The 24,078-nt window shown below is 30.5% G+C and overlaps 3 protein-coding genes across 4 annotated transcripts; 1 reads left to right on the forward strand and 2 right to left on the reverse strand.

Annotated features, from left to right (window-relative positions):
- Positions 1-175: 175 nt before the first annotated feature.
- On the forward strand, positions 176-2,636 carry LOC125064695 (superoxide dismutase [Cu-Zn]-like). Its single transcript, XM_047671878.1, has 3 exons — positions 176-193; positions 1,583-1,810; positions 2,334-2,636. The coding sequence occupies exons 1-3, from the start codon at positions 176-178 to the stop codon at positions 2,589-2,591; spliced, it is 504 nt and encodes a 167-aa protein (XP_047527834.1). The 3' UTR covers positions 2,592-2,636.
- Positions 2,637-2,807: 171 nt separating this feature from the next.
- LOC125064863 (acyl-CoA-binding protein homolog) lies at positions 2,808-9,417 on the reverse strand. 2 transcript variants are annotated; one of them, XM_047672152.1, is made up of 4 exons: positions 9,292-9,417; positions 9,035-9,079; positions 8,476-8,593; positions 2,808-3,538 (listed from the first exon to the last, which is right to left on the reverse strand). In XM_047672152.1, exons 2-4 carry the CDS (start codon positions 9,047-9,049, stop codon positions 3,399-3,401), a joined length of 273 nt encoding a protein of 90 aa, XP_047528108.1. In that variant the 5' UTR covers positions 9,050-9,079; positions 9,292-9,417; the 3' UTR covers positions 2,808-3,398. The 2 variants fall into 2 exon arrangements, with proteins under 2 accessions (XP_047528108.1, XP_047528109.1); XM_047672153.1 differs by lacking the exon at positions 9,292-9,417 and adding an exon at positions 9,144-9,161.
- A 2,161-nt stretch (positions 9,418-11,578) lies between these two features.
- Positions 11,579-15,425, reverse strand: LOC125064862 (acyl-CoA-binding protein-like). The gene is made up of 4 exons (XM_047672151.1): positions 15,348-15,425; positions 13,552-13,584; positions 11,895-12,009; positions 11,579-11,786 (listed from the first exon to the last, which is right to left on the reverse strand). The coding sequence occupies exons 1-4, from the start codon at positions 15,408-15,410 to the stop codon at positions 11,659-11,661; spliced, it is 339 nt and encodes a 112-aa protein (XP_047528107.1). The 5' UTR covers positions 15,411-15,425; the 3' UTR covers positions 11,579-11,658.
- Between the last annotated feature and the right edge of the window lie 8,653 nt (positions 15,426-24,078).

Below are 24,078 nucleotides of genomic sequence, written 5' to 3' on the forward strand. Positions count from 1 at the left end.
GATCAGTCACACTTTCTATTCCACGATGAACAGTGACATGTGATTTATGTATACATTATTAATATGTATTAAAATTTACCATTGCTCACTCACACAAATCGAAGAATGCTTTACATGTCCTAAAATTAAAAACAATAATATACATAAAATCAAAACCTAGAACTGATCAAAGACAATGAGGTTACGTACGTACGTAACGTAGACAATTTTATTTCTTTTTTTAATGATTTGACATATTTCTTAAAGTCCTAATACGTAATCGGTGGTAGCGTTACCTTAAATTTAATCCAGTTAAAAATCCCTATTGAAAAATCTTTATTTTGATATATAAACAATTAATTTCAAAGATAACCATCGCGTGTGAGTAATCACATCGTCTTTCCTGAGATTTAATGCCGTGTCAAGGATTCATATGATACACGTTAAATCGTGATGACCATGTTGATAGTTACTAATTATAATCTTAACAATTAAATTCCTTTTACTTACAGACTTACATAATTAACAAAGTGATTTTAATAACAGTTTACAAGTAGTTTAACCTATTGTAAGTACATCTAGATATCATAAAAACTTTATCTTCGTTTAATCTTATAATTTTATACTACAGTATTCTAGTGCGTGTTTAGTTATTGTTTTATTTATATACACGACTAATGTATCTGATATTAAAGTCGAATAGTTGTAATCAACACTTGAATAAATGTTACTAAACACCAGCTATAACTAATATAAACTATCTATTAATTTTCATAGACAATTTTTTTTTTTATTATTATTTCGGAACGACTTGATTAAATTACAAGGCAATACAATACAAAAAAAATATCTATAACGTTCAGAACATGTTTATTTTAATGTTTTACATTAATATTTATTATTATTATGTGTAATCATTTATTCGCCCGCGTTCCTATTCTTCATGAAAAAATTAAATCTCTCGAAACTTAAAATTACAAGTACCTCCACATCGCAAAAATCATTAAGTAATCCATCTACGTTTCACATTATTTAAAACGTCATACTGACCTGATTATTATTATGTTGATGAAACCAAAGTGTAAAGCTTCGTAAGTAATATCTCGCACGAAAGCCTGTATCTTTAAACGCATTTGATTTTGCATTCAATTAAATTCAAATGCTACTTTACGATTAGACAATTAAAGTATAAATATTGCAACGCAGCCTAAACATAAACTTATGGCATAAACTTTTTTCTTTATGATATCGGCGGGCGGACGAACAAATAGGTCACCTGATGATAAGTCGTCACTACCGCCCATAGACAATGGCGCTGTAAGAAATATTAACCATTCCTTACTATACCAATGCGCCACCAACCTCGGGAACTAAGATGTTATGTCCCTTGTGCCTGTAGTTACACTGGCTCACTCACCCTTCAAATCGGAACACAACAATTATACTGAGTACTGCTGTTTGGTGGTAGTATATCTGATGAGTGGGTGGTACCTACCCAGACGGGCTTGCACAAAGCCCTACCACCAAGTTAATTATTAACCAATATATTCCAATATATATTGAAATATATGTACATATAATAACAACTTCTCTTTTTTTACAGGTGCCTCAACCAGCACCTGGCTTACGAGCTATTGCGCAATTACAACCTGATGAAGAGTCAGGAGTAGGAGGCGAGTTGATATTCACTCAAATCTTACCTAACGGTCCGGTAACGATCGAAGGAAATGTGACCGGACTGTCGCCTGGTCTACACGGACTTCATGTGCATCAAGCTGGTTCTATAAAAGATAATTGCAAAGAAATCGGGCCACACTTCATAGCTTACTATGTAAGTAATTTCCTTCTGCATTTGCATCATTTTTGTGTTTAATTAGGTAGTAACTACTTATATTATATGCCGTAAGTACGCCCGAAACTTTTTTATGTAAGTTGTATGTCGGATGCCCGATGGATGGATGAATAGAAATATTAAGATATATACGAGACTTAGTGGCAAAAATACCTTTACCTTGTTCACTTAATTTTCAATCTAGTTATATAATAAATCAGTACTTAAGTCGTGGTAATAAGCAGACAGAGTCACTTTCGCAGTTATAATTTTAGTACCAATATATAGTCGAAAGATTTCATTGTATGATTATAAAAAAAATCAAAATCACAAACGTTATTTACTGTACGGTATAATAGGAGTTAAGAAAGATAGTTATTTCATTTTGACGTGTCGGTTCTACGATAGTCCATATAACTTTATAGACGCAACAGCTACGGCAGATCTCAATAATTGCCGAAAATAAAATTGTATTCAATAACAATAATTACAGCTCAAATGAATTTAAGCACTGTTTCCCAAGGGTCGTCATGGCGGACCACGCGATCAAATTCGTCACGTCGGCGACCTCGGCAACATCAAGGCTGAAGAAGGAGAAACACTCAAGGTCAAAATCGTGGACCACTTGATTTCTTTAGCTGGCCCACGCTCAGTGGTTGGCAGGTCGATCGCCATATCAAAGAGTGAAGATGATTACGGCCGAGCGGGCACGGAGGACAGCGCTCTGACTGGCACTTCTGGGCCAGCTATTGCTTGCGGAATTATTGGCTATTTAAACTAATCCATACAACAATTCTAAATACCAATATTTTTTTTTATTATTTTGTATAAATTAGTAAATAGTTTTTATACATTAAAAAAAAAAAACAATAAATTAAAATTAGATAGATATGATTACTTTCTATTTCATTTATTGTTTTAAGGAATTATCATGTATATATCTGATATTAATGTTACTTTGGATACACATTTTATTAAAAAAATAAATAAAAACCCATATTTTTTACTGATTTATTTCAAGCCAATATAAAAATAATAACAAAATGTTACCATATTGATAACAATAAAAAATTTAATGAGCACCTCATCGTGTTCCAAAGGTAGCCTTAACGTTGTGATGTAGACATAAATAAATAATGATAGTTTCAGAACGAACTATAATGTAATTCAAAAAAAAGACGTCGGTTTGCACCCTAAAAAAGTACACGATTTAAACAACTGTTTGCCATTTTACACAGATAAAAAAAGTTATAACACTAGTCACTTTAAAAAATCTAATTTTAGCAAAACATTATAAATAAAATTTAATAGATCTAAAAAAATTCTATTAAAAATATAGTTTATAAATGCTTATGTAAAGGAAGAATATGGATTTCATGTTTATTTGTGCTTTACAGTTCAAAAACTTAAAAGTATAATTTTATTGCACAGATAATGCTAAAATATTTCTAAAACCAACTAATGTAAATAATATGATTCGACACTACGTTGATATTATGTCGATAGCGCTGGCAACATAGCATTTATGTGTGTTAGCAACACAGATTGACATATTATTAATATAGCGTCATGTTGACTTAGAGCTAATTTATTGGAGGCCAATGGACGCGACTAAGCTATCCACCTTTGCGATGTATGCCTTCTGTGCGTCTTCCTTTGACAGACCCTTCTTTCCACTCCACGCCTCGAATTTTGCTTTACCCTTAAGGTCGAACATGCCAGGCTTATCTGAAAAACAAAAAAACAATAAATTATGAATGACAATATTCACCAGATTCGGTTCAGTGTTAATTCCGTAACTTCAGAGTTACTATATTAGATATAGTTAAGATTAGCGATATATGCGATAATTGGGACTTAATATATTTTATTTTAGAGTTGATGCCATAAAATAATTTGGACTTATATAAATAATAAGCCGACAAAATTCATAGCGTTCATATAACATGTAAGTGTATATATTTAAACTATTAGCGTTGTGTAATAATTAGAACACGTGAGAATTATGCTTCATAGCAACACTAATTAAGAATTATGGTTAGATCACTAATTTTACCCGTAGAAAATATGTTTTACATCCTACCAACAATGGTTTTTACGTATTACCTAAACGTATATCAGGGAGTATTGATTTTTAAATGATCCTTAAATATATACAAATATGAATAAAAAAAAATACTGCATAAATATTGACCGCGTGGAATGGTGGCAAGAATGCTCGCAGCATTAACCCGTTGAATCGCAAATGTTCGTATCATACATACTATGACAGATTTGTAATTTTACGATTCAAAAAACTTACAAAATTTTAAATAAAAAAATGTGTTTTGAATTTAAATAATTTAATAAAGTACAAAAGAAATTCAAGACATTCTTAAAACTAGAGGTTAGTCACCTCTGTTTGTCTATTACTATTGTCATTCGATGTACGCTGGACTTTGTATGGATACTTGGGTTTGCTTGTCGATTATGGGAGGGTGCGGTTGAGTTAAAGACAGAAGTAATGGCTCTCAAGTGTAGTTAATTTATTTGAATATGAAAAAAAAAACGAAACAAAGAGTAACTCATTATTGATTAAACTTTACTATCTGTGACTTAACGCAATAACATTAATTACTTTCGCGTTTTATACTTCAAGGTTCCTTTAAATTACTAATAATTCTTTTATTATACACATTACATGAATTTATGGTATGAATCATTAAATAATGAATCATAATTAAAAAATAAGGTCGCGGACAGTGTGTTTACCAGAAGATTAAATTACAGAATTATAGATTATTAAGTAAGCGACTGAAAATACATATGTCGAAATAAATACGCTAAAACCCCGTTGCCCGACCCGTGGGTCGCGAAACTATGCATGAGTTGCCTGTTTTAAAAATGAAACAAAAAACGGAATATTTTGTTTTAAACATAAAGTTATAAATTGCACTTTATGTAATCTTCTTTTAAAAAATACAATATCACAGGATAATAACATAACTTTAAAAAAAAAAACGAAAGTCTCGACTTATTGCAAGTATTAATTGGTGATTTACACGAGTGTTAAGTGATCAGTTTTAAGATGTGGTAGTTATTTATTTATTTATTTGCGTTAAATAAACTTTAAATTAAATAAGTTAGAGGATTTTTGTATGAATGATATGAAAATCTCAAAATGCTGTACATAAGTATAACAGTTTTCAAATATCTATTTTATTACATGTAAATTATATTTGCAAATATAAGGAATATATATATATAAGCTAATCGAAAGCAGGCTATATCCCCCTTTAAATCCTAATCATTTCCGTGCGAAGTAAGTACTAATCGGTTATTACCTAACCCTATCGGAATCTGGCTATTAATAAAACAGATTAACTATCGCCAGTCGTAAAACCGATACATTATGATAAAAACATGACAGGTATCACGAAATTATATTAAATAATCAGCTAAGTCCTAAACAGGAAATGAAATAGTTACGATTTGATCTTACCTTGGTTCTCGGTAAATAGTAAATAGAACAATAATAAAACGCCACTCTTGGCCAGTGGAACTGATAAGGGACTTTTATATAACGTACATCAGGTCAGCCTGAACAATCTATAAAGCCTAAAAAAATCCTCGTCATTTTCTTGTTGATTAGAACACAGTGAACCGACTTAAAATAAAGTGATAAGGGCAAGTAGGTCTGAGTAAGTACCATCCATTTTATTCCATCAGATATTCTACGGCCAAAAAGTAATACTTCGTAATGTTGTGTTTCGATTTGAAGGGAATTAGAATCTTAGTTCCTTACGATGGTAGCGCATTAGAGCAGAGATAGCCCAGTGGTTAAAACGCTAGCATCTTAACTGCTATATCTAATCTTGATTGCGAGTTCAAACCCAGGCAAGCACTGAATTTACTTGTGCTTAATTTGTGTTTATAAATCATCCCGTGCTCGGCGATGAAGGAAAACATCGTGTGGAAACCTGCTTGTGTCTAATATAAAACCTCATTGGAGAAGCGTGATGGAATATACTCCAAAACCTTCTTCTCCTTCTCAGCACAGGGAAATTTACAGACACTTATTGGTACAGGTTAATAAATCTTACAGCGCCAATGTCTATGGTCGGTGATGAACACACACCATCAGGTGGGAACAACTAGGTATGACGGATACAAATAGCACAATCTTGTCTCTTAGTGACTTTGTAAAGATAAAATAAAAAAACCTAACTTAAAAATAAATTGAGTCATTACCGCTCAGAATAGCCAGGCTCATCATCATAATTCGAAATAATTAAGCACCGTACCCAAAAACTAATGAATTGTTTTAATCATTTAAAACATCCCTAGAAGACTTCAAATACGCATGTCATGGAGTTAGATCCTATCTAATACTAGCTGAATTCCAGGCAGGATATAAAGTTATATTTGTATTTAACAAACATAGCTTTGTTTTTTCATGATATAGGTTGGCGGACGAGCAAATGGGCTGTCTGATGATGTAAGTGGTCACCATCGCCCATAGACAATGACACTGTAAGAAATATTAGCCATTCCTTTCATCGCCAATGCGCCACCAACCTTGGGAACTAAGATGTTACGTCCCTTGTGCCCGTAGTTACAGTGGTTCACACAACTGGTACTGCTGTTTGGCGGTATAATATCTGATGAGTAGGTCGTACCTACACAGGCAAGCTTGTACAAAGCCATGCACCATGAATGTTGAAAAAGTTAAAAATACAACTTTTATGTTCCGAGCCGGTGGTAGCTTCACTTAATAGACTTTATAAAATGACAATTCAAAAGTGCTTTTAAAAGCCTACTCGAATAAAGTATACTTTGATTTTATCTGTTCTTACGTTTTCTTAACAACATTGTTTTTTTCATGACACTAATGTGTGTGTTTACACCTCTGACCCTTGACATTAGTTATTACAGCAATATTATAAATTTTACCACTGGCTCTGTGACGTCATTCGTTATTCTATATACCTGTATAGTGTAGATTAAATGAGATGTAAAGTGTAGATTAGGACTCAATAGTGTACATTAAAAAAGATCAATTCTGATTTAGAAGATTTCTGATATTTTACATTTTTATTCAATAAGGCTCTAACAAGCAGCTTTAAATTGTCATTTTAAAGGTTTTTAAAATATATGTGTCTTCAACCCAATGTATGTAGATACTATCGAAAATAACCGACAAAAAACTCCAGTCGTTTCTTTTTTTAAGTATATAATTTATTATTACAGTATTTTTTGTGATAGAATTTAGTAGTACCCAATCTGTAAAGATTATTTCATCAAAATGACGTAAGATGGAGACGTCAACGGGAAAAAAATCTGTTCACTGAACTATGGGGAATAAAATCGTAAATACGAGAAGGAAACACTGAAAATCGACATAGTAGCATTCATATGGATGAAAATCAGAAATTGAATAGTTCTATCATTAAACTAGGTAAAACGTGCCCTTCGAAATATTGACAAGTGTCACTTACGTAAACGAAGAGTATTTCCTGTTAAGTATAAACTCTGCAAATAGGAAAAAGACAACACCTAAACCCACAAAGTACATCATTGCATTAAGAATATTCAAAAAGAAATCTAAATGTCACCGCTTATTTTATACACTGAGATTTAAGTTAATTTAAATATACATGTATATTGTAAATTTATAAAAGCTAAATGAATTAAAGTATATTTTGTTTAAATATATCCTCATGACTATGCAAATAATGTTTTGTCGAATAAAGAATAAATTAATTATCATACAATTGCAAAAAGAAAACATATTTTTTCATTCAACTTTCGCTTTAGTGAAATTATTAACTATATTCTTGTTTAAATAATCCAGGACGATTACTATTTTCAAAAAAGTTCTATTATAATTATTTTTTCTGTCTAATTTTATATAAACTGAAATGGCAAATACCGGAACTGGCCAATATTGAACAATTGGGAGGGGGTGTTATTTAGCTTTTTATTGAAAGCACTTAACTCCATAATGTATTCTGATAATAAATACAATTATTTATGTACGAAAGAATTAGAGATTAAAAATTTAACCTTTTAAATAGGTTGTATGGCTTAATCCTAGGTATGTACCACTAACAAATAATATGCTCTACCACTAAACATTTTCAACTGAGGCTACATCAATCAAGTAAATTGATTTTATATATTGATCAGAACGCATCTTGCAAATTGCAGTAAGGACAAAATAAATCGGATACCTTGTGAATAAAATCTGACTCATAATACTCATGTACATCTCTTAGTAATAATTATATTATTAGCATGTTGTTATGCAGTGAAATAATTATATACTAATTAAAAAAAGGTAAAAATTGATTAAGTAAACAAACTGGTGATAATTGTCTTGGAAGGTCTTGACCAATAACCTTACCATTGTATCTGGATATTTATACAATGAGGGTTATTGAATATATTAATTAATAAAATTCAATATTTCATATACAAATCTTTATGATGTAATATTGCAATAATCATAGTGAGTGTTTTAACATATCTCAGCTTTACTTGAAAGAAGAATCTAGAATCTAATAAAACGATAAATAATAAAAATAATAACTAAATAGTCAAGAAGAAATATGAATTAATGGAGCAACTATGATAACTTCCACCTATAATGGTTCCCAATAACAGAGTGTTAAAAAATTACATACTTGCAGGGTCGGCATCTCCAACCGTTGCTTGCTTGAAGTATGCATAGAGCTCTAGGAGATCAGTGTCACTGGGAAGGGTCTTAAGTTTCTTAACATTGGCAGCAGCTTGGTCAAATTGCTGAAATTATAAAATACTATATTACTGTTTTATTCTAAGAGTGAATATATTTTTAGCTAGTGGTTTGGGATTTGAAGAGGTTATTTATAAAATAACTAAGATGACATTATATATTTTATTCGAGGTCTTACAAAAATTCTATTCAAATAATTTACAAAAGATAAGTAATGCATAAAAATTACTATCTTTTCCTGCACAAGCATTATTAGTACAGGACTAAAAAATATTGTTTCTTTATTACTTTATTATTTTTAGAAAGGTAACTAACTTAATAAAGATTTTACTTTAAAAACATTCACAATATTATATTTGTGAACACATTTTATTGCATATTACATATTATGTGTTCATAACATACCTTCAGACTATAGCAATGTGACTTTGAATTGAACCCTATCAGACCTCTATACATTTAACAACACTTAATATAAGTACACTTACCTCTTGGAGGGACATGATTGCTTGGTATTTCAGCAGTTACTTAATCTATAATCATAAAAAAATAACTTTACACTACAAAAACCGATACTAAATAATATCAAATACCTACTTGCCAGTGTACATTATGATTAACATCACAAAAAAAGTATAATAAATCAACTTGAAAATGTATAAACTCTTTACATGTAATTAAAAGCATTTACTCATTGCGGCGGTAAAAAAAACTCATAATGGTTAAATTAACTACACAAACTTACTGATAAAAATTTGCGCGACGAGCACTCTCAACGAATGTTCGTATAAAACTAAAGGCAAGTGGCAACTGGCAAAGCCAAAGCAAACCAAACGTAAAGGTACCGAATGAAAACGACTGATACACTACTTGAACAGTAAAGTGACCTCTCTAAATTGACTGCTATAGCGTCGCGTCGAACTGAGCTGACGTGTTTCATTTCTGTAGGTAGCTTGTAATAGGTGCTCGATAACTATGTTTATAATTATTAATTTTATTATTACATTATTATATAATGACCATTAATGAAATTAGCTACATAGTAGAATTTATAAGTACTCCAAGTCAATGTCAATAAAGATGTCAATTTTGAAAAGTCATGAAAAGTGACTGTAGCTTTTTTACAGAAAGTGAATGGTTCTAGCATGGTTCTAGCAACAACAATAATGATAAATGAAAAATTTGAAAATAGTTGTAAAAATCATCAGTTTATACTATTATTATTTTTATATTTCTAGAGCAGTTAGTAGATTTTTTTTTCAATTAAATTACTAAGTTTCTAGCTTAATGTAATTTGAATATAAAAAAATAGACAACAATTTATTCGGAGTTTTTTTAATTAATATATTTACTGGTTATACTCAAAAAAACTGCCGAGAACCATACCATTGCCAAACACGTATAGTATATCGTACAACAGGGTTGGATATAGTAGCAACCGGGACAACCATGCCGGGGCCTCCACAAAAGGGGGGGCCCCACAATAGAGATTCAGAGCTCTGAATCTAACCATATGTGCAGCTAGTTCCTCGCAATGGAGGTGACATTAAAGTTATATAAATAATATTCACGAGTAATATGTAATAAAATGGCTTTAAATTAATTACGCAAAACTTTATTTCGCAATTATGCCTATGAATAAATAAATAAATCAAAGAATACACTTAATATATATATATGTTGTAAGGTTGTACCGGATCGATTGTACATAATGCGACTATTTAATTCCCACCTAAATTTAATCCTACTCCTCGGAGGAAGGCTATACCAGAGGATCCATTCTACTAGTCAGAAAAAGAGATATCAGACATGAATATGAATAATTTTTTATACGTTTGCCTCATTTCCTAGCTATTTTATAAATGAATAGCTGCCTGTTTTATACATACGGGTAAAATTTACGGAAAGATTCCGGGCATGGAAGGGATAGTTATATAACTCATCCCGCCGTAAAGAGAATTTCCAAAAATCCTTTCTTAACTGATGCTTACATTAGACAATAAATCCATGGTTCAAAATTCTGATTTCTAGGCTGAGTAGTTCTGGCTGCTCGTTAATAGTCAATCTGGACAAACTTTTTTTTTTTTAAATATAGATCACTCTTTCTATTTGCTTAGTACCTCATTACCAAAAAAAACCGTTGTACTTGGAACCTGAATAAGGACAGGAGTCGATATCGACTATGAGAGTGTCAACTTCAACACATGTGTGCTTGTGCACTATATGTTCTGCGCAGTAAGCTTTTATTCCGTGAAAATTGCTGCACATATTTCAGCATAATGGTTATTATTCAGACCGGTTAGTTGGGCATACAACAATCCCCCAAGCAGATACAAATAGAAATATTAAAAATTGCATTGAAAAAACAAGGAAAGCCCCGCTGAGTTCCTTTCGCCAATTTTCCTCAGGTCTAAGTTTTTTTTCGAACCGGAGATAAATTTACTTTTGACTTAATTAATTACTTATTTATTGAAATCAATAAGTAAGTGTATCTAATGCTTCTATAGACAATAGAAAATTATGGCGATTGATTCAAACTCGGTCTCCTACTAGACATTAAAACAGGAAAACAAACAAACATTTTTGAACCTTATAAATTATATAACACGATTGCTCTAAATGAATTAATTAATCAATAAATGTATAGCCAGCGTCACATCGAAATTGGGAGGATTATAACGATACTTCATTAATTTAAATATTTTCAATAATTTTAAAGTTACAGAATACTTCAAGAAAGCCTTATGATGAGCTCTGAAAACATCGAAAATATTATTTTTGGGTAATCGTGTATTAAGTTTAAAACGTTCGTATTTGATATCTTGTACATTACTATGATTTTAATTATAATTAATAATAAATATAACGTAGGTTCACAGCTAATAAAAACAAGTGTTGACGTCAAAGTGGTTTATTAAGGAAACAAATCTTAAGTTTAAATTATTATTTAATAATTTTATAAACTTACAAAATCTTTTTACAGAACATCTCAAACGTATAAATTTCGAGTAAAAACAATTAGAAAATGAGAATGTTGAAGGAATTTCTAATTTTGAATTTCATGCATTTCGTTACACAACCTAACTAACTTACAAGATAATTTAGTTTAAGTTTAAGCGTATTTAGATTGTAATTTTTCAGCCATTTCAATGTATTGCTTCTTAGCATCGTCTTGTGAGATGCCCTTGCGACCAGTCCATGCCTTGAACTTAGCCTTGGCGATCATTTCACTGGGCTCAGCTGAAAAATAAAATATTTTTTTGTTAAATACTAGCAACACTTGAATTAATTTGTAAATCGTTGTGCAAGAGGTGTTTTTTAAACTTTTTATGTATATAAACTACAAACCGATGTTAACATCGCCGGATGTAGCCTGTTTGTAAAGAGAGTAGAGAGCGAGGTTCTCGTTGTCGCTTGGCCTGGTCTTCCAGTTCCTTACTGATGCAGCGACTTTTTGGAATTGCTATAAAGTAAATGAGGATATAAATATTAGGGTTTATTGGAAATAATTTTTAACGAAACTTTAAATATGATAAAACATTTATCAACATAAATCAGATTTTTTTTTCGAATATTGTATATTCTTATAATCTAGGATAAGATCTTACCGAAGATATAGATAAACACCTAAATTCGACTAAATGGTTAGCCGGAATAGCTTAATTCATATTACTTATAAAAATACTTGTTTTCCGAACATTTGGATATGTACTTATTTATCTGTCAAAGAATCTTCGTAATAAACTGTGATAGCTTATCGCAATTTGCAGAAATGATGGATTGTGTTTGATTCCAATAATCACCTATATATAGATAATTTTAACGTTATCATAATAATATATAATACGTTCGAAAATAAATGTAATAAACCAACAATTATATTTTTATTTAGGTAGCTTAATTTTTTGTTTTTTTTTTCTTATGTTTTCAATAATATTAACATCAAAATAATTAAATTTAAAGTAAAAACTATTTTGTTATTCTTTTAATATTTATTTTGTTGCCACATTTAAGTAAATATATTTATATATAAATTGTAGGTACCTACATTGTATTAATTACGTAAGTCAAAAGACCAACGTTCTATATAACATTTCCTCATATGACTTATTCAAAAACCCATATTTAATTCTAACAAACAGGTAAATATAGAACGAATTTAAAAAAGATAATATAATACTTTAATATTTCGTCTCAAATATATACTGTCAAGTACTTAGGCCCTAGTAGTCCACCGGGCAAAAGCTTCCTCTGATATCGCTTACAAAGATTTGAGAGTTAAATTTGAGTTATTATATAAATCTACATGGGTCAAAATTTATCAAATATGCCTCATGTCATTCCTTTACCGCCAAGCAAAAACACATTCCTTATTAGAATAAGGCGTTACATACATCATGGATATTCTGTCTTATTTTAAATTTAGCGGATTTTATTACATTGCTTCGAAATATGTACTTATATGTAATAACAGCGCTAACTAGCACTGCTTAGGCCCTTGGAAGACTGACTATTTAATCGCATCAAAAATGTATGTGAATCGATTTTCTATTTTATAAATTGTATGAGACGTAACATGTGTTTAACATTTATCGTCAAAAAACCACAATATACCATTGTAAGCCCTGCAATAATTTAAATCTTACAAATATTATAAATGGGCAGATTTAGGATGTTTTTTACTTAATAACTCCAGGACGGCTAAACGGATCCGAATGAAATTTGGCATTGAGATAGATTATGATCTGCTATTCCAGATAGTACATAGTTTTCTTTTTCTACTTAACACATGCCTTCCTCTTCACGCACGGGAAAAACTAGTAATTAAATATACACCGAGAATAAGAAATAAGTACTGTTACCAAGATATAAATATCTCCCTACATATAAACAACATAAGTATGTCGTATAACCTAAATGGCTTTTATTTATTTTAGTTTAGTCTCCTAATACTATAATATGCTAGTTTATTTGCAAAGTTTGTATTCCAAACCGGTACACTCACCTCGTCAAGAGACATTTTGGAATGTGGTGAGATCTGGAAAAGAAAATTATATATATATTAGTAAATTATATATAAATAAATATTTGCCTACTTAATAATAATTATGAGACAGCGCGTGTGAAATTGATGCATAGAACTTTAGGGTGAATGTCAAAAAGGTGCTTGGAATAATGAATGACGCGGGCGACGACCGATGTATCAAATCACCTTTTTTGTAAAATACTTTATTGTATTCGTTGGATACGTTTTGACAGTTATTTAGCAATAATTACGTTTTGGACAAATGAGAACCACTAATGTCATTTGTTATTGATTTAAAAGGATATCAATTAGTGTTCTCATGAGAGACTTAATGATCGTTGTGCTTATAGAGACTGAATAAAATATTTTTTGTTCTGGCTATCAGAACTTACATTTATACCAGATAATTTATATAGATTGAAATTATTCTATGAATTTGATGAATTAAATATTTCTACCCATATGGAGTTATAACATTGTTTCTATTATTTAGCCAAAATAGTAATTGATTATATTTTGATGGATGAAATAAAAAATGCGTTTTAAAATACAACTCTTCATTTCATGATTAATTCAATAAAATCTAAAATAAATGTACTAGATCCAAAGCACGCTATCTTTTGTAAAAAAAAAATATATTTCCTAACATATTAACATGATTTGAATTTAGTAAGAGAATAAATTGAAAAAAATATAACAGGTGCAATGATTTTACTTCGAACTAGTGGCGCACGCGCACAATGTTTGCGGTATTCGCGTTGGACATTCCTTGGGTTCGTTGACCGGTATGCCGGTAACGGAAACCAGGCGTTATCGCACTTTCCAACACTCATCCATAATATCGTAGAAATAGAAATACAAAACCGAAGGATTAAACACCGTTTAAAAAAATAATAACCCCTACAGGGCCCTACACTAAGTTCAGACACAAAACATATATAAATAATATGTACAGTATTCAAGTAGGCTCTTTTGACATGACATTTAGTACCTAGTATAATACTAGGTATTATTTTTTATAATTATTAATTATTAAGTACATATCTATGTATTTATAACTTAAAGACTCAATGTTTATATGTAAGTCGTAAGTAGAATAATACGATTCGTACTACAAAGACTCAAGTTATCAAAACTAAGATATCCATATCTAAAATAAATAAAGATTTTAACCAGAATATACGAGTAATCAGACAAATAATTGAAAAACAAAAACACATGAAAATCTAAATTAATTAATACGATAGAGTTAACCCTAGTGACCCTAGTCCCTTATTTCCGATGGTCGTAATATTAATTGTATATTCCATCCAACTCGACATTTCAACCTTTATCATTTTCACTTAAAAACATTTTTCAAGAGCTACTACTGATGATATGCTCCTGATCAATTTAGACCACGGCAACCAACACCCCCACAAAAGCGACTTAGATATATTAGTGTACTAGTGTAGGTATCCACAAACACGGGTGCACCGGCTATTCTCTAACTCTCATAATTCGTTGGGCTTCCAATTAGAAACTACCAGAGAATCACGGGACTGTAAACATTGGCAACTTTGAAAATCCGAACTGCTATTGTAACCCAATAACATTTTATTATTTGATCCAAATCTAGGATTTGACCTAGGAAATCGGGCGCCATAAGCTAGTCAGTAGATCAATGAGGCAATAGCTCAACCTATACATAGTGTACATAATACTATTAGTCCAAAATAGAGCCGGTAATTCAAGTCATATTAATTTAAAACATTAGTTAAAGTTGTAATACTCACCGGGGGGTAGGATCGGATCGAAAGCAACCAAGAAAATGAATTATTTTGACGCGGATCTCTCATTAAATTTTCAAACCCAGGCCCTTATCGGTTTCGCCGATTGTAATAGGGTTGTCAAATTTGAAATTAGTCGTGTTACTTGAAAACAATTATATCGTTACACATGTAAAATTTGTTAACTATAGAAGTCAGCATAGTTAAATAGTTAATAATGATGATAGAAATAGTAAATTATATTGTTCTTCAATTTACTAAAACTACTAACTTAAATTTTAAAATAAATATTGAAGTGATAAGAAGAATCCATATACTTAGTTCCAGTAACTTCGCCTATTAGATGTAAGTAGTTTTAATTGAACGGATATTTGAATTGTAATAGGTATTATAAAGATCAGTTCGTCACCCTAAAAACGTGAGTTTGCTGAGAAATTATACATATAGTAATAAAAAATAATTGTAAATTGTTCCACAGCCGGAATTCTCAATTCTTTTCTTGAAAACAAGTTTCGCAGTTTATTTCAACACACGGATGCAATGCGGTTTAAGTTACGAGATAAGAATATCGTAATACTATATGTATGGAAAGGGCTAAAATACTACTATAAAAACTTTATTCATCATATTTCTATTTATTAATGTGTTTTAATTATTTAAATTTATATTAAGCGACAACCCTATGGCATATAAGTAACGGTCAAAAAATAAAATTGGATCACTCAAATGTAACGTCAAATACATATCAATAGTAATCGAGGAATTATAAAACTTATTACAATCTTATCGTCTTTATCTGTTAAATATATTTTATTATTGGACTCAGTATAAATCAATCAAATCAATCGTTATCTAAATTGTAGTTACCACAGGTCCGTGAAATTACTTTTAAAATATTATTCTGCGCCGGCGTTAGTTATCCAGGCTATCACATTCGCGATTCGTGACCCTGGTCTGAAAGCAATCGCCATCTTCATGATTGAATCACCATTGAGAATGTAATAAATATGAATAGAAAAGAAAAATAGGTGGAAATATGTGTATCAAAACCAGCCAAGTCCAGTTTTTATTTAGATCGATACAGCATCTAACAATCTGCGGTCTATTAAGCTAGAATAACTAGTCAATAACGGTTACATGACTTATTTACTAAAGTAAGTTGAACATATTTTCTATTAGCCAAGCTATTACTTGTATGGTTATAAAAGTAAAGTGCGCAAATGCTCACCGCCCCGGCTCCACCATTTCTCAAAGTCCTTTAGAAACTAAATAACTAAACTATTTTAATTGTATACTTTATCTTTGGTTTATATTTTTATGGAACAAAATTATTTAAGCAGCTTACACATACCGCCTATTATTGATATTAAATATCTACATATTAGCGAGAGCGAAATTCGTTCCAAGTGTTCCATTCCATGATAATTCCCTTTTTTTATTTAATGTATATAAACACAAATAACCAAAGGGTGAAACTATAAAATTATGGTTTTCTTATTGTGGGAATAATTAATCCATTTAACTTATTTAACAACCGTTTAATCGTTCATTTCCGCTCTTCGATTCCCTGATTAACTATTTTATATGAGAAATCAAATAAAACAATGTATGTGCAAATTACGAGTTGAGCTGATGACGTTAACGTTACTTAATTATTCACGTTATAAAATAACAGAAATACAGTTGCACACCACGACGAAACAGTTACAGTAATGGTGCACCACATTTACATAATTGGTGTTAGAGCTTTGTGGAAACACGTCTGGATAGGCACCATTGTCGTTATACCAGTGACTACAGGCACAAAGATCATAACATCTCAGTTCGCAAGGTTGCTAGCGTATCAGCAATAAAAATATAGTTAATAGGAGAACTATAAAGTGTAGCAATATCTATCGGTGGAGACCATACGTAATTTAAAATAACACAATAAAAATTAAACATCAAAATGTACGAAGGCAGATAATCCTCGAAACGGTGAATAGAATTGTCAAAGGAATTAATTAATTGTATTATATACTTTGATGTGAAACATCTATTTTCGTGGCTTGTGGGTGTCTCCGACTCGTGTGCCGGGACGGCAGACGGCATCACGCTCTCTTATGCGGTCATTCCCCTCTTCGCCACCGCTCTGAACTCCCTTGGAGGGTGCGTGGCGCGTATAGTTCGTTGATATATATTATTGTAATATAAAAAAGAATCCTTATCAATTATAATATTAAAGGAATATCGTTAATTATTTAATCGTATGAACGAGAGAATGATAACACTTTCTCTGTCTTTAATCACTGCGATAACGTATTCGGTAATCATTACGATATGAGTATTTAAATACAATAATTTTGTAATACAATAAAATAATAGTATAGGTAAAAGTAGTTACTTGTTTGAATATTACTATTAAGTTAAATTGTTTATTCGATTCATAAATATAAACGAAATTATAAATTAGTACTTGACATTTTTATGCCGCCTCTTTTATAGTTACCATAAATTTTCAAATGTAATTTTATATATATCACTACGAAGTAGGTCATCTTAAGTGCTTACTGTGTTGTGTTATCTGCTGGAAATTTTTAGACACACCTAACCCACGCCCGCTTTATAAGACACTCACAGGTACCTACCTACTCGTACATTAGAGAAATAAAAAACATTTTTCAAATTTACTTCCAGGAAAGCGACGATAAAATGGGTCTTCAGACGGTAAAAAGACACTTTTGATGGTACTTTTAGATGTATAAACGACTTCAGACAAAGCATCTATAGCTCGGTAGAGTGCGATCTGGCCGAGAACCTGAGATTCTCTTGTAACTGTAATGAAACTGGAGTTCAGAAAATAAATGTTTCACAGTAGATCTAATAGTGAGGCGAGCTCTGCCAGAATACCCTACCGAGGAACGTACATAGTTTTAATAACGGAGTAGCTAATAGTATCGACAATAAAACAGCCAAATACAAAAAGTAATGTTGTAGAAACTAAGAAAATAGAAGAAGATAGGGTCAGAAAATTAGGTATCTTTTATAAATATATAAATATTTAGTATTTAGCATAAAAATAATTAAAACTATATAATAAAATGATTTTTTATATTCTAAAAGTAAATAAATGCTGTACAAAATATATTTATATAATGTCCAAAAAACAAAATTATACCACTATTGACATCATAACAGGGATTCACCGTCGGCGTTCATGTACGATGTATTGAGTCCGAATGAATTATTCGTGATGATAGTAAGATATCTGACGGACTGACACTGGCTCTCTGGGATCTGAGACCTGGTGTCATATCAAAAAAACTATGATAAAACGATAGTCGAGAGACGGGAGAATTCATGTGATAGGATGGGTGTTTCATTGATCGTCCAGGTAACCAAAGATACAATTCAACGAAGAAATTTTGCACTGCTTTACAAAGTGTAGTGGCTATTTGTACTTAGGTAGTTAATTTTTTTTAATTTTATTTCATTTAATTTGAAAGTGTAATAAATGAAATAATTATAGCTATATATTCAGATAATTAAATCCAATGGTCCACGGTATGATTACTGTTTGATAAGAATCTTATAAGATACCTTAAACAGTCCCTATTTGATATCTTAATTACACATGTCTAATCTATTACGAATATTATTGACGAAGCGATTTGGACGATTTATTAAAACTAATGTCGGCCCTTTGCTCGAAATTCGATGGCTATTTATTACTAATAAAAATGTGACAACATAATTCTAATATATTGTTGGATTACGTTCATTTAATTTTAATACAGATTATTTTAGTCGGAGCACTTTACCCATTTAATTGGAATTTAATTGTACAAACCTATTTTGTAATCATTACTATCTCTCTATTATGAGTTTATGATTAGGTTTGTTATTATAATTTTTAGTAAAGAACTTCGATAAAAGTTTGATTGTTATAAAATATATATTATTTTTTATCTACTTTTCTATGTTCTGTGTGTATATAATATTTCGAGTTGATGAAAAAATCAAAAGTTTGGAAAAATGAGGATTTGTTAGACGAAAATCGTATGAACTTTAACTCCATGGGGCGAATCTCACACTTTTACATGCTCTCAATACGCTTTTTACTTCTAGTAAAAGGCCTATTGAGAGCAAAATTTTGAGAGTAAAATTTCCTCCTTCTTAGTATATTCTTGTGTGTTCAACATGAACACACAAGAACATACACACAAGTGATACTGACTGATATACATATTATGGGGCTATTATAAAAATCATGATATATTTTTATAAATAGTATTACAAATTTGCTAATTTTATTAATCGAAATATTAACCGACCAATAATTTTAATTTGAATTGTACTTTCACTGGACGCATACAGTAACATTGTAAATAATACTGGTTAAATTATTAAACACGCCCATTTCGTTTAAAATTCCATGCAATTGTAACTTGTAAAGTTATTATTGCCGTGAAATCATAAATAATAGAGTTATAATTTAATGAGTATAAACTTGCGACATAAGAATTATATTATTGAATGTTTTATTAGTATATAAAAATACAAACTTTTTTTTAAGCCATATTTTCCCCTTTGAATTACGATTCCAATTTTCTGGGAAAAAGGAATCGGAACTCATGTCATAGGCAATTCGCATATTATTATAAATCTATGATTCTTAAACTTATAATGAATAACTAACATATTATGTTGTATAATTGTTATCGCATTATCACACACGAAAACCTTATTTTTATAGCTCATGATTCACGGCAATTTATAATAAGAACTTACGTCTGAATGTAATTATAAGATTATACGGCAAATAAAAATTACTGAGCGAGAGGTTTTACAACACAGTCGCAGAACACGTTCAGAAATAATGAAAATGAAGCATTCTGTGCTAAAGTAAAAACGAGGCACTCACTAGCACACCCTTCTCCCCGATCGCCCAATCCTAAACCTAATACTGCAAATATTGCAAATTAAGAGAATATGTTTTCATCATATATGAAATCAACATGTATTTAAACACAAAAAATATCTTTAAAATTTAGTAAAAATTAATACAAAAACAAAAAAAATAAGAGCATTGGATTATGTTATACTCAAATGTGAAAACTATATAATATAAAATCTACAAATTATTTTTTATAGAATATTTACATTTACATTTTTGTCTAAAAGTCAAAGTTATTAATCTTTACAAAAATATTAATCATACTTAATAAATTTCATAAATTTACTATAAAAATAAATAAAGAAAAACCAATTGTGTTTTTCACAACAATAAACTAGGAAAACATACATGGATGACAATCTCAACAAACAAGGTCTCTCCCGATTCTTTGCAAGATAGTACATACAATATACTATACGACAAAGCAAAATGTATTGGACCACCTGAAGGTACCTCAGTAGGAAAAAGTTTTAATCACGCAAATCGATATAACCGATATCAAATAATCGGTGATATACAAAAAAAATCGCCAAACAAATAATCTTCGTATATGTATATAAATATATTATTAAAAAAAAATATTTTAACTCACACCCGTAGCATAAAAATGGAATCTCTTTGTCTACACGGTGAAGTAAACGACGTGACATACAAATAGTATTGACTCGCTATTCCAACAGCCTTGTTTTATTTAACTTGTACCCATATTGCATTTTTTGCCGCTTATCTTAAAAAATATATATTCAGTGTTCGAAAATCGACAAAAAATAGACAATAGTCATACGTTATATTATTTAGTTAAGTTGGTTTTTATATACTTTGCGGTTAAAAAAAACGACAAGGCCATTTTTTTGGCTTATATCATATTTGGTAGAATATCATGTAGGGGTCGTCCATTAATCACGTGATCTTTTTTAGCATTTTTTAACAGAATATGGATGAATTTGAAATATGATACCATATTAATGATATAATGATCCCTAGGTACTTGTTTAGCTACCGGTGTAATTTTAAGTACAATGATATGCTCGAGACCCAAAAATTGAAAAATGTATTAATTTAAAGTAATTCCCACAGTTTTAATTTTTGTCAATTCAGTTTTAGTTCTTCAACACCAGCCTATGTGTAAATAGTTAAATACAGACATAAGAAAAACATGTTCAAGCTAAATATGTTGCCAACATTTTGTATACAATTATATTAAAGTGATTAGAAAAAATTGTAGATTTATATTACACATTAAATAAAGTGTCGCTATTAAAAATATTTTATTGATATAACATACATATTAACTTTATGGGATAAGACGACTTCAACGAAATGTAAGTATAGATATATAAATAGGAAAAAACACATTTAAATATAATAAATACACCAGTTCATTGAATATTTTGTATTATTTGTTTATTTTATAAAACTTATAATGCTGAGGTAAAAAAAAAATTGATAAACAATCTCCTATTTACATTAAATCGGTTACAGTTGTTTATATTTCTAATTTTCGCGGCAAAACATCTTGTATTAATTTTAAAGCCATACGAATAACGTTCTGAAATCGATTACAATTAGTAGCTGCATAAATAAGTGCCTATTTTTAATATTTTCGCAGGAATATACGTCTTGGCAAAAGTTATAATTCAACAAGACCGAAAATAAAAAATAACATAAAAACGTGTTCGTCAACCAGTACGTTCACTTTAATTATTTTATGATAAGTTAAATAAAATGCAAATAATATATCAAAATAAATCTCTGAAGAAAAATCAACAAAATAACATTCTGATTGCAGTCGGTAAATACCAATCACTGTGACCGTGACTGTAATTCTGCACATTCTACCATCTAATTAAAACATCATAAAACCTATTATCATGTCATAATTTCAGAGTGCTGGAAAATTAATTTAATATCTAAATATATCTTTGGACTGATTTACTATCAATAAATAAAGTTTATCTTAAAAAAACATGTAGGTAGTACGATTATTTCAACTGATCTCTCTGCGTAATACCGACTATCAAACATTTACTCGCAGCTTTATAATCCACGAGTGTAACATATTTACTCTTTTTATCAAATAGTTTATTGCCTCTTATCGGTTTAGAACGTAACCGTTATAAACCCTATTATAAAAAAAATAGTTAATTTATTGGTTAGTATTTATGCTCGGCAGTTTAGGTAGCTTACACACTGACAGTTTCAAACGATTGGGCTGACGACTGATTCAGCGACGAAACCTTACAAATGTGATACGAAGAAATTCAGTTATGAAAGACCTTTTTCTATTATATATTTTAAAACAAAAAATATCTATAATGTTCAATGTATGCTTATTTATTGGTGATATAGATGGTTCGAATGTTCCGTAACTGTTTGGTAATAAGCCTTCCATTAAAAATAATTGGCTTCCAAGGTTATAACCAAATTCAGTATTCGGCATTAACCTAAATGACTAAAATGAATAAACTCGTGACTGTATTATTATTACTTTTAGGCCTTGCTTTATAAATGAGAAAGGAAGTATTTATGTCTGACCAAAGAACCGAATTTAATTAAATTCGTATAAAGCAAGCATGAAACCCAAAGAAGGACATAGGCTACTTTTTATCCCTAACACCTGGCAATTGATTCCTAAGGCGCAGGACCGGACCGTAAGTTTAGGGGGCCCTGGACTTAACACTACTTAGGGGCCAACCTAAGACATCATCTCAACGTAGATTTTAATTAAATTGATTGAATGGGTTTGATTAATTGCAGGACTCGCAGAGCTGCAAAGTATACGATCTGTTTAATTTAATAAAGTTATGAATTCTTTCGCATTATCATCTATTTTTGACTTTGACTTGACTTATCTAGGGCCCCCTTGCATCCACGGGGCCCTGGGCTGAAGCCCAAAAATCCATATGATAGATCCGGCTCTGCTAAAACGCAAGCAACTCGCGGGCCACAACTAATTTATTCTATACTAATTATTATAACAGAGTTCTCCAACATGCTGTCAAATATAAAAGGCAATGAGACAATACAGAATGCAAGAAACACGTTTTTTAATCATGTATCAAATCCTTATTGCCTTTACATATTTTATGATTACAATTGTAAGTCACTTATTAACCTTTCGTAAGTAATAAGGTGAATCTGATTGTCGGATTAAAAAAATTAGGTACCTATATCGTTCAATGATAATAGCTGCTTTATAATGAGAGCTGATTTCGATATTCAAAGCTATCATATTAACATCAAATTGATGCTATGAGCATCATCCAATAAAATTAAAATAGCAAAGTATTGTTAGAAGTGCTAAACTTAGGTACAATGTACCTTGTATTTTTGTATTTTTGTTTAGCACTGCGATCGCAGTTTGATCATAATTATTTCTGAAAATGTTAGAAAAACATCTGAATATGAATTTGTTTCAAATATATGTTATCTAGTATAATTTTCATTTATTATTGATAACAATAAAGTCGTCAATAACCAACAAAAGAATAGATCGGGAAACGATTCTTATAGACATATATATATTGACATCCCTCTGACATCTCACATTGGTAATAAGCAATATTTACAATGTCCTCGGAAAATGTGACATGGCGTCCATTCAAATAACGCGCTACTGCTTTATGTCGCTGATGATGATGAATATACAAGATATATCATAATAATTATAGAAAATGTAAGTTGATGTTATGATCTTTTTCAATACACTTCAACCTGGCTTGAAGTTTTAAATGGCAAGTTCAAGACCAAAACCCCAAGTTCACTGAAAATGAAATAATTAAAACAACACATTTCAATTGG

Source organism: Vanessa atalanta, chromosome 6 (assembly GCF_905147765.1).
Source record: "Vanessa atalanta chromosome 6, ilVanAtal1.2, whole genome shotgun sequence".
Taxonomy (NCBI): domain Eukaryota; kingdom Metazoa; phylum Arthropoda; class Insecta; order Lepidoptera; family Nymphalidae; genus Vanessa; species Vanessa atalanta.